The sequence below is a fragment of the Cherax quadricarinatus genome, chromosome 41, assembly GCF_038502225.1.
Source record: "Cherax quadricarinatus isolate ZL_2023a chromosome 41, ASM3850222v1, whole genome shotgun sequence".
Taxonomy (NCBI): Eukaryota; Metazoa; Arthropoda; class Malacostraca; order Decapoda; family Parastacidae; genus Cherax; species Cherax quadricarinatus.
In genome coordinates this window covers 17,237-30,000 of record NC_091332.1, presented here as the reverse complement: position 1 = coordinate 30,000, position 12,764 = coordinate 17,237, and the positions used below count along the sequence as shown (strand labels likewise).

Here is a 12,764-nt window from a genome sequence, read left to right as displayed (position 1 = left end):
TCACACTCCAACAGCACGTCAAGTATTAAAAACCATTTATCTCCATTCACTCCTATCAAATATGCTCATGCATGCTTGCTGGAAAGCCCCTTGCACACAAAACCTCCTTTACCCCCTCTCTCCAACCATACCATTCCTAGGCCGACCCCTACCCCGCCTTCCCTCCACAACAGATTTATACACTCTTGAAGTCATTCTGTTTTGTTCCATTCTCTCTACATGTCCAAACCACCTCAACAACCCTTCCTCAGCCCTCTGGACAACAGTTTTGGCAATCCCGCACCTCCTCCTAACTTCCAAACTACGAATTCTCTGCATTATATTCACACCACACATTGCCCTCAGACATAACATATCCACTGCCTCCAGCCTTCTCCTCGCTGCAACATTCATCACCCATGCTTCACACTCATATAAGTGTGTTGGTAAAACTATACTCTTATACATTCCACTCTTTGCTTCCAAGGACAAAGTTCTTTGTCTATCTTTGTTTATTACTTAACATGAATTAAACATTTTATGGAATAATGTTAAAAAAATAACACATAAATAACCATTTAAGTAACATTTATGAAGGGATTCAGGGAAATCGGCAGGCCGGACTTAATTCCTGGAGATGGGAAGTACAGTGCCGCCACTCTGAAGGAGGGGTGTTAATGTTGCAGTTTTATAACTGTAGTGTAAGCATGCCTCTTGCAAGACAGTGATGGAGTGAATGTTGATGAAAGTACTCTACTGTACACCTAATATAGCACTGTACACACAATGTACAATTATGTTACAATAAACATTAAAAATTAAGGAATCAGAAGTACAGTTTAGCAAGTGAATTTTGTCTATTATTTTAAATCTCTTTATATTTAGTGTCCACCAGCACTGTTTAGGCTGACAGTACAGATGCAGAGTGAGTTCTTATTATGGAGTTAATCTTTATCAAGTTATATTCAACCAAGGTTTGTTATGAACCAGGTCTCTTTCTGCCATACTTGTAGGCATTACCTACAATGTGGAAAAAGACATTTATGTACAGTCCATGACACTTGGAAACACACTGGTAATCATTAAGTTTCCCGTAGCTCAATTCGTAGTGCACTCAACTCACACACTGAGGTCCGGGGGTCGATCCCTGGTACAGGTGGAAACATCAGGACATGTTTCCTAAGACACCTGTTGTTCATGTTCACCTAGCAGCAAAATAGGCACCTAGGTATTAGTCAACTGGTGTGGGTCACATCCTGGGACAAAAGTGACTTAATATGCCCAAAATGCTCTGCATAACAAAGGGATTTCTATATACATAGTAGTATGTCAGTGATGTTAGCTATGGTCTGTATGTCTTGTACATGTATTTGTAGAAATAAAGATTATTATTATTATTATTCATTCAACAGGTGTCTATGTATAGTCCATAACACTTGTAGACACACTGGTAATCATTCATTCAACAGCTGTCTTGCAAGTGTACAGACACCACAGTTTAAATGAACCCCTGAACTGCAACATGCCCACTTACTGTCCTGGTAAATATCCCAACCTGGGTCTTAATCCACTACTGTCCCACTCACTGGTTCACTGGAGCACACTAATGTCCCACTCACTGGTTCACTGGAGCACACTACTGTCCCACTCACTGGTTCACTGGAACACACTACTGTCCCACTCACTGGTTCACTGGAACACACTGCAAGGAAACACAAACTGCTTAATAAAACCTCAGTTTATGCAGTGTTTCACTAACACAAATACTATGACAATGAACAAGATATTACAAGGATCCTAACTGAAATAAGTAATTTTGACTTTTCTGGGTTATCCTGGGTGATTTACACACCTATTACTTGGTATGATAATTGTACTTATGTGTACCTGTACATAAATAAACTTACCTTCTCAATGTTGTGGAAGAAAGTCATAATATTTACAGAATGCTTTTACCTACAAGATCATTCAGCAGTCTTCTCCAAAACAAGGTACCATACATACACTCATTCATATTAACACTCATACCTGTCAATAATAAAGTATATGCACAATAAAACTTCCAACCTTTAAAAATAAAAAAAAACATTTACACTAGCAGGTTCATAATAACAATTACTGTAAATACACAATATATACACCACACAAGTACCTTCTGGTAATTATAAAAATCACATCTTAGGCAAACTGGTCTCAGTGCAGTGGAACAATGTAAATTAGCATTAATAGCCATCTTACTTGAGCTTAATCTGTGTAGGACCATCATGTTTTACAATGGCTTTTAGATGATCCCATGATTCTTTACAGTCGACCTCTATCTTGGCAATGTTATTAGACAGCTCCTCGAAGTCCACCTTCGAGACACGGGTGATTGAGTCAGTCTACAGGAAAAAATGCAAGTGGTTAATTTGCACTTGATGTATAAGACAGTGGTTCAGTGGTTCCCAACCTTCTCTGCATCATGACCCACCTTGACACTTCAAAAAATCTCATGTCCCCCTGATATAAAAATAAATTTCAATGTTGAATCCGACACTTCTTTATCTAAAACTCTATTTGTACCTCAGCTATAGCTAGTAAGACTCATTTAATGTTAAACACTTCAGAATCAGGAAAATTGGTTCCTTGACTGAACCATGTAGTGATGGCTGGCAGCCATGCATTATTATGCCCATATAAGGAAGTGTGGACAACACCAAGACTTGCAAGATCAATCTGAGTGAGTGGATAAACTGTGACGGAACATTATTGACTATCACACAGCACTGAAATGTAAACTCGTGGTCAGACCGTGTAATCTCGTGCTCAAACAGTCAACAAGGAGAACTGAAGCAAATATACAGTGTTTTAAATGCCAATAAAAGGCAACTAAAATGTCAGGAGCAAGAGGCTAGTGATCCTTTCTCCTGTATATATTACTAAATGTAAAAAGAAGAAAAACTTTTGTTTTTCTCTTTGGGTCACCCTGCATCAATGGGATGCAGCTGGTTTGTTGAAAGAAGAAGAATACAACTACTACTACTACTAATAATAATAACAACAACAATTGCTCTAGAGTAGTTTAAATGTTAGCTACTAAACTTGTACAAAATACGTATGACATTTATACAGCAAAGTGATGTCTCAGCGTCAAGTATCTCAGACTTCGTCCTACAGACACCCAGCTTTCACTGTCTCCAAGAATACGTATTTGTACAAATTTGCACTTTATTGTGCATCCCATAGTACAAGATGTCAGTGAAAAGGAAGATCTTGACTTCACCTGAAGGAAGTGCTAAGAACCAAAGGAAGGCTCTTGATCTTGAGGTGAAAATGAAGGTTATAAATGAGTATGAAGCTGGTAAGAAAGTACAAGTGATAGCCGATGACTTAAAGGTGGCGAATTCTACCATTTCCACTATCTTGAAGGATAAAGATAGAGTGAAAGAGGCAGTGAAAGCATCGACAGGATTTCAAGCCATAATAACTAGGCAGCAGAAAGGCCTCATTCAAGAACTGGAGAAATTACTGGTGATGTGGTTTGACTATCAGATACAAAAAAGAATGCCGATGAGCCTTTCAATTATTCAAGCCAAGGCACACAGTATCTTTGAGACTTTGAAGGCAGGTGAAGGTGAGGAATCAACAGAAACATTTACGGCAAGTTATGGATGAATAAAAAGTTTGATTAAATAATGTAGAAGCATGAAAAAGCTACCCAAATTAATAAAAACTGACATATATGGAGAGGCACTGGAGGATGTGTGGGGCTGGGGTATACAAGAGAGTGGAGAAGGCACCAGCAGTCTCAGTAATTCATGCTTCACCATGATGTACAGACATGTAAGCTCAAGGGACTATACAATATTGTATAATTATACTATTACTATCAATAAAGGTTATCTACCTATCACATCCATTCCAGACTAATATTAGGTATAACACAAATAAAGTAGAAGCAGGATAAAGATGCCCAAATTCATAAAAACTGATATTATATAGAGAGGTATTGAAGAGTGGAGGGCAGAGAGGGATAAAAAAAAAAAAAAGTGACCGTGACCATAATAATAAACAGATTGAAAGGAATTTTCCAACAAACATAAAACCGAATGTTTTAATTTTTGGGTGGTGACACTTTTGAAGTGTCGGTACGGGTCATTTATTTATTTATTTATTAATTTGAACATGATACAGTGAAGTACAAAGTTATTACAGTGCAACATGCCAAAGCCCCTTGTATGCAGAGCATTATGAGCAGGCTTAAAATTAACTTAAGATTAACTAAGCAATGATATATTCAGTGGTAAATACATTATTGTAAACAGATAACAATTTAGCGCAAATGAGTATTACAAAGACAGGTCATATGGTCATTTACTGTGTTGCTGAGCATTCTGTAGATTGGAGTACAGTGGACCCCTGGTTAACGACATTTTTTCATTCCAGAAGTATGTTCAGGTGCCAGTACTGACCGAATTTGTTCCCATAAGAAATATTGTGAAGTAAATTAGTCCATTTCAGACCTCCAAACATACATGTACAAACTCACTTACATAAATACACTTACATAATTGGTCGCATTGGAAGGTGATCGTTAAGCGGGGGTCCACTGTATTCTGTTAGGTAATGTAATTAAAAAATAAAGTTTGATTGGGTCACAGGTTAGACATTTATGAGATACAATAATGAGAAACATTTACGAGATACAATTTATGAGATACAATTATTCAGCATTTATTTAGTTGTGGGTAAGTGATTTTTGAGAAGAGACTTGAATTTATAAACAGACAGTGTTTCTTTTATATTCACAGGTAATGAATTCCAGATTTTAGGTCATTCCTTGATTAGCGATGAAATTGTTTACCGACAGGGTCTTAGGCCCCTATCTCCGTTGTTAAGTGAAGAGAGGCTGTATTTACCTTGCACCCTATATTAAGACTACAAATATTTTAAGGTAGGTAATGAGTGTACACTATATGCATTTTATCACTCTAGGGCTCTTTAAATGTCGAAGTATATTATGTGTGGGTGCGGTGGGGGTGGCCTGGCTGGCTACCATACCTAACTTCTTACAATAAACACTACTCACTTCTCACCCTACATTAAGACTACAAACATTTTGAGGTAAGTAATGAGTGTACTGTGTGTGTATTTTACTTTTATTGTTTTTTAATGCCTTGTTCTATTGCTAACTTAATATATGTTAGTGTAAACTTCTTCTTTCAACAAACAGGCTGCATCCCACCAAATCAGGGTGGCCCAAAAAGAAAAACGAAAGCTTCTCTTTTTCAACTTTAGTAATGTATACAGGAGAAGGGGTTACTAGCCCCATACTCCAGGCATTTTAGTGGCCTCTTGCGACATGCATGGCTTACAGAGGAAGAATTCTGTTCCACTTTCCCATGGAGAAGTGTAAACTTATCTGACATAATTGGAAACAAATGACGTTCTGCTTTCCTGCAATGTCCACTTTCTGACAGTAGCCTGAAACCTAACCTGCTGTATAAGTGGAGCCCTACTGTACAGGTTTCCGTTTTACACTCACTTGGCAGGATGGTAGTACCTCCCTGGGTGGCTGCTGTCTACAAACCTACTACCTAAAATAATGTAATTTATATGCAGTAAAACATTGTTAGGCACAAAAGAAAGCCACTAATGCAATTCAGGCAAGTAGAATTTCTTATAATTTCTTATATTAACAATAGTGAAGATTGACTGTTTGTATTCTACCACTCTTCACCTGTCTAGACTTAAGTAGTCTATAAGTATTAGGTTAAGTCTGCCCAAAATGCCTGGGCATGATAGTGGCTTTCTTTGCTCCATTCATACTATATGTAAACACACATTGTAACCTTAACAAAAAAATAAATATTTTATTTTATTTTATTTCTATGGTGTGAAGAAGCATTTCCATTCATTATTATTATATTCATGGGAAGTGCTAAACCCACACGGTTCATTCAATGGAACATGGCAGAGGTGAACAAGATTTCAGAACAGAAGAGGTGGAGGTGTTAAGGGGAGGACATGAACAGAATGGGAAGGGGAATAAGGGGAAATGCAGTTAAAAAATTCTGCAATAAAGGTGGAAGTCTCAGAGAGCAATACAGGCAGAGCAACCATGTCAGTCATCAGCTAAATGTCAAAGTAAATTCTGATGAAATGGAGAAAAATTACCCTGTTTGTTATTACCTTCTGCATGTTCTCATAGTCTAGCTTAAAGATCCAGAGTTTTAATCTGGCGGGAAGTTCAGATATGGACGACAGCATCATAAAAAACTGTTCTGCCGACCCAAGAGGAAGGTATGGGTTACAAATGGTGGCTTCTTGAATCTTGTGCTTCTCTTCAGGTGTTGGTAACATTGTAGTCAATAATTTCTGCAAGATAAGAAAATAAGTTATTCAGCACAAAACACTATGTCATTTTTAGCTTCTGGGGTATACCTGGAGAGGGTTTCGGGGGTCAACGCCTCCATGGTTTGGTCTATGACCAGGCCTCGTGGTGGATCAGGGCCTGATCAAGTGGGCTGTTACTGCTGGCTACACATAGACTGATATACACACCACAGATTGGCTGGTCATGTACTGACTTTAGGTACCTGTCCAGTGCCTTCTTCAAGACAGCCAGGTGTCTCTTATTCAGTCAGGATCTCATGACCAATAGAAATAAAATAGGCCTAATTATTATTAACAAAGTCTAGAATAAATCGTTAAATTGGTTTAGAAAGACACTTAAGCAAACACTATGACATATTTATTAGAAAACGTTTCGGTCCTGGGACCTTGATCACTTCTAACATACAGAGGTAGAAAGACATTATATATATAGGCGGAGAGTGAGATGTGAGTGACGCACATGACCTGAGGAATGTCATGTTGGGATGAGGACGGGTAGACAATGAAATCATGTGACTCCTGTGTTGTTGGGTTGTGGTGCTTAAGTATCATGTATGCCAATGTTTTTGAAATTTTGTAGTTTCCAGTGTTGCGTTCTACAGTGTTGGTGACGGCGATTAGTGAGGCTTCTAGGCACCGTCGGCGTCTGAAGTCTGGTTCTGTGAGAATGAGTTGTGCCTCATTCCAGTTCATCAAATGCCCCGTGGAGTCTCTGTGGAGGACACAGGCGTACCTTACATCGTCTCTGTTAGAGGCATTTTGATGCTCATTCAGGCGGACTGCAAGATCTCTGCCTGTCTCGCCTACATATTTCTTGGGACAGAACCCACAGGGGATAGTGTAGATGCCTGCTGTACTTCTAGAGTGACTACACTCTAAAGAATGTGCGAGGATGTTGTTGTTGGAAGGTTCATCTGAACTGTGGTGTCAGCATGCTTTTGGCAAGACAGTGACAGCATGAATGATGGTGAATGTGCTTCCTCTTTGTTGTGGTGAGTCACCACTACCTTGATGAGAGATGGCTGGTGTATTAAACAAAGAAAATATAGTCCAATTCATTAATAATTCCTTCATTAACTGGAATACCAGGAATGTGATTCATTTGCTAGCTGGAACATCACTAATATAACTACAGTACTTTGTTAATTGGAACAGCAATGCAAGCCTAGTTTGATAAATGTCTCCTGGAGTTTAACCCCACCAAGTGTAAAGTCATGAAGCTTAGTGAAGGACAAACAAGACCACAGATGGAGTGGCCGGTGGCCTGGTGGCAAAAGTTCTCACTTCATAGGGTGAGGGGTCTGGGTTTGACTCCCGGCAAGGGTTGAAACATTGGGTGTGTTTCCTTACACTGGTTGTCCATGTTCACCCATCAGTAAAATGGGTACCTGGGCATTAGTCAACTGGTATGGGTTGGATCCTGGGACAAAACTGACCTAATTTGCCTGAAATGCTCTGCATAACAAGTGGCTTTCTATATAGTAGTATGTCATTGATGTCAGCTAGGCCTGCATACCTTGTACATGTACTTTAGGGGACCTAAATGCTAAAGTAGGAGAAGCATTTAGAGAGGGTGTGGTAGGTAAGCTTTGGGTGCCAGGTGTAAATGATAATGGGGGCATTTGATTGAAATTTGTATAGAAAGGGGCTTGGTTATAGGTAACACATATTTTAAGAAAAAGAGGGTAAAGAAGTATACAAGATATGATATAGGGCATAATGATAGTAGTTTGTTGGACTAGATATTGATAAATAAAATACTGATGGGTAGACTTCAGGATGTACTTGTTTATAGAGGGGCCACAGCTATATCAGATCACTTTTTAGCTGTAGGTACAGTGAGAGTAAAAGGTAGATGGAATACAAGGAAAATGGAAGCAGCAAGAAAGAGAGAGGTGAAGGTTTATAAACTAAAGGAGGAGGCAGTTAGGGTAAGATATAAACAACTGTTGGAGGACAGATGGGCTAGTGAGAGTATAGGCAATGGGGTAAAAGATGTATGGGGCAAGTTTAAGAATATAGTGTTAGTGTGTTCAGCAGAAGTTTGTGGTTACAGGAAAGTGGATGTGGGAGGAAAGAAGAGCTATTGGTGGAATGATGATGTAGAGAGAGTAGTAAGAGAGAAAAAGTAAGCATAAGAGGAGTTTTTACAAAGTAGAAGTGATGCAAGGAGGTAGGAGTATATGGAAAGAAAAAGAAAAGTTAAGAGAGTGGTGAAGCAATGTAAAAAGAGAGCAAATGAGAGAATGGGTGAAATATTATCAATATTTTAACTGACTCCTCATAGACATGTCCTGGGCAAACTGCCACAAGACATCACTAAAGTAACCTACGGACTACATAACGAGACAGCAGTAAACAACTTTATAGCAGCTATGAATAACATCAATTGGCAAAATGAGCTCGAAACATATACAGATATGAATGAATGTATAAATAATTTTCTAAAAGAAACCCAAAGCCTCTATAACAAACATTGCCTCAAAAAAACTAAACAGATCACAGCAAAGAGACTGAATAATCCCTGGCTAACACCAAGCATCCTCAAATCCATTAACACAAAGCACAAATATGAAAAACAGTATAGAATGGGTCAAATAACTAGAGAACAGTCTAAACGTTACTCGTCAGCACTTACCAGCCTGATAAGAAGATCTAAAAAATTGTATTATGTATTAAAATAGATTGCATAACATCAAAGGTGATATGAAAAATACATGGAAAACTCTATCTGCAATTCTTGGAAATAAAAAGTTATCCAAAAACAAAACAATCAAACTAACAAAATCAGATGAACCCCCACTCACACCTACTGAAACAGCAAACAGACACAACGTTTTCTTCTCCACCATAGGTAAAAATCTAGCGAAGCAAGCATAAACACCCGTCCATCAGACTACCTTATAGGTACCTACCCAAATACGCTATTCCTAGCTCCAACCAACCCCATAGAATTTACGCTCATCATAAGCACCCTTAAAAACAAGGCAGGAGACATAAACAGCTTGCCTGCTTTTATGCACAAAAAAGCTTCTCAAGTATTGTTACCAATTATTGCAACGCTCTTTAACAAATCCATTGAATCAGCTACCTTCCCAACAATCCTCAAAATAGCGAGGGTCACTCCGATCCACAAAGGAGGTGACCAAGCTGACTTGAATAACTATAGACCAATATCTAACTTACCACTGCTCTCTAAAATCTTTGAAAAATTAATTCATAGACGGATCTATTCCTACCTTGTTTCACACAACATATTAAACCCTTGTCAGATTGGATTCAGGGATAATAAAAGCACGAATGATGCTATCATACACATGCTAGAACTAATATACACCGCACTCGAAAAGAAAGAAGTCCCACTGGGCATTTTCATTGATTTACGTAAAGCTTTCGATACAGTCGACCATGAACTGCTGTACTCCAAATTAACGCACTAAGGCATCAGAAGCCACTCCCTCAACTACCTAAAATCATACCTTAGTAACAGAACTCAATATGTGTATGCAAATGATGCAAACTCTTCCACCCAACCAATCACAGTAGGAGTCCCACAAGGAAGCGTCCTTGGACCACTCCTCTTTCTCATCTACATCAATGATCTACCGAATGCATCACAGCTACTTAAACCCATATTATTTGCAGATGACACTACATATGTTTTTTCCCACCCAAACACAGTCATACTAGCAAACACAGTCAATGCCGAATTGCGGAAAATATCTGCCTGGATGATGACTAATAAACTTACCCTGAATACCGATAAAACCTATTTCATTCAGTTTGGAAACAAAGCTGCAAATGATCCGATTAACATAACGATAAATGGATCATTGCCACAAGACTCACAGAAGGAAAATTCCTAGGTATCCACCTTGACAATAGCCTTAAGTTCCGGACACACATACAACAAATCACCAAGAAAATCTCCAAGACTGTAGGCATACTATCAAAGATAAGGTACTATGTTCCACAATCAGCTCTCCTGGCACTGTACCATACACTCATGTACCCTTATCTTACATATGGAATTTGTGCATGGGGATCAACAACATCCAATCACCTAAAACCCCTCATAACCCAGCAAAAGGCAGCAGTAAGAATGATAACGAATTCTCACTCCCGCCAGCATACTCCACCAATTTTCAAAGGTCTGAATCTGCTCACCATTAAGAACATCCATACTTATTCATGTGCCTACTACATACACAGAACAATACATGCAAATATAAACCCTCCACTCAAACTTCTCCTCGCCAACTTAAACAGGACACATGACCACAACACAAGACACAGATCTCTTTTTGATATACCTCGTGTCCATATCACACTATGTAAAAACTCTATGCACATAAAGGGCCCTAAAATATGGAATTCATTACTAGAATATATTAAAGTAACCCAGTCTGAAAATCAGTTTAAGACTCTTCTCAAAAGCCACTTAATCACCCTAGACTAAATGCTAAATATTCAATACACACATACTCACCTATGTACTCCCACATCATAACTTCAACAATCACTTTGAACCTCTTATCCATTGTTGACAGGAATATAACTGAACCATTGTTTTTCACAATAAGCATTTTAGACTATATGAATATATCCTTTGTCTTATACAAATTTAATTCACTTATAATTAATAGTCTACTGTTCAACTATGAAATAATTACTGTCCTACTGTACAACTATGATAAAATCCTTAGTATTAAGTAGTCTGTAAGCCAATAATGTTAAGTTGGCCCATAATGCCTAGGCATAATAGAGGATCTCTTTGCATTGCAACCCACTATTGTAAATATAAAATCTCAATGTACTGTTTGCAAAGACATAAAATAAATAAAGTAAGTAAGTTTATTCAGGTATACACAAATACAGTTACATAGAATTATCATACATAGCAGCATATGTGTAGAGAACCTGGGATAATCCAAAAAAGTCAGACAGAGTGACTTATTTCCATTGGGGTCCTTTATAATAAATAAAATAAATAAATAATTTGGCTCTGTTGTTGAGGGGCCTTGCATGCGAGCACACCAAGATGCTGGATCAGTTCGCCTCTCCTTAATTTGGCCTTACGTGGGTGTTTGCCTACATCCATGACCAGTTCACAATAGTGATGCTTGGCTGTATGAGAGTACAGTACTACATTAACTTGGTTATTTTAAGAATCACGAGAGATGCATTTACAAAAAAAAAAATACAAGGTGCTTGATATGTTATGTATGTTGCATTCAATGCCAGGATCAAGCAAACTGCATTTTAATCTAGACAATAAACTAGGTAAAATATTTAAAACAAAGCAAAGATATGGAATGTGCAATGAATATGACTAATATTGGAATTTGTCACTACTGTACATGCTATTCTCTACTGCCAACTTTAAGATTTACTGTCTGCAAATGATACAAAACTGTTGCTAATATTTTTTATACATGTATGCTATGAGGATGAGAAATGTGCCAGAACTGTCCACTTTACTAATGCTGGTTTATGTTTTGTTCACTATTACTCTGAATGACAAAGTCCATCTGCTCCAGTAACATACATTGCAAATTTTATGAGCATAACTTTATTAATTATGTAATAGGAAGTTAGACAACCACATATACAGCACACTAGCCCATCTCTACATGCACTAGTAGATCTTCAATTTAAGCTGGAACATTAAAACTTGTAATACAATAATTTAAACTTAAAATATCTTAGGGTATGGTTTCATTATAACAAAGCATTCAGGCAAAATAAATGTAGGATACTGAGGTATTGTAGCATCCCTGTGATGGCATAGCAAAGACACACACAATACAGTGGACCCCCGCATAACGATTACCTCCGAATGCGACCAATTATGTAAGTGTATTTATGTAAGTGCGTTTGTACGTGTATGTTTGGGGGTCTGAAATGGACTAATCTACTTCACAATATTTCTTATGGGAACAAATTCGGTCAGTACTGGCACCTGAACATACTTCTGGAGTGAAAAAATATCGTTAACCGGGGGTCCACTGTACTAACATATGTGGAGATCCATAATGTCAAACCAATTGCAGAAACCAAGCAAACATGCATTATACTATAAAAAATGAGGACTGCCTGTTGTCACCCCAATGCCAGACAAAGTGAAAATTCGCACTCTTGTCGTACTACTCATATACAAGCTAAATGTCTGAAGCATCTGCCAATGGCCAAGGGTCAAGACCATAACAGAAAATGACATAAGACCCTGAATAAAACAGGCAAGGAAAGTATTGCTACATATCTGACCTACAAGGTCAGATATACAATAATTCAGGAATTACAGTTAATGTTGTTGATTGTCCCCTCAGATAGGCCTCCAAGAGTATGACAAAGTTGACAGCTTACCTCGGAAACAATTAAATGAAGTCAATATCTAATACAATTGTGAT

At 38.0% G+C, this 12,764-nt stretch overlaps 1 protein-coding gene across 5 annotated transcripts in view; it reads right to left on the bottom strand.

The window, feature by feature from the left end:
- LOC138850989 (FH1/FH2 domain-containing protein 3-like) overlaps positions 1-12,764 on the bottom strand; it is a 44,131-nt gene that overhangs the window by 15,827 nt on the left and 15,540 nt on the right. For all 5 annotated transcript variants that reach the window (XR_011392986.1, XM_070092838.1, XM_070092837.1 and 2 more), the window contains exons 2-3: positions 6,151-6,336; positions 2,218-2,360 (exon numbers count right to left, since the gene is read on the bottom strand). Coding sequence is in view for 4 of the 5 variants with exons in the window: in XM_070092838.1 (XP_069948939.1) it covers positions 2,218-2,360; positions 6,151-6,321 (314 nt within the window). In the remaining variant the exon portion in view is untranslated. The remainder of the gene's footprint in view (positions 1-2,217; positions 2,361-6,150; positions 6,337-12,764) is intronic.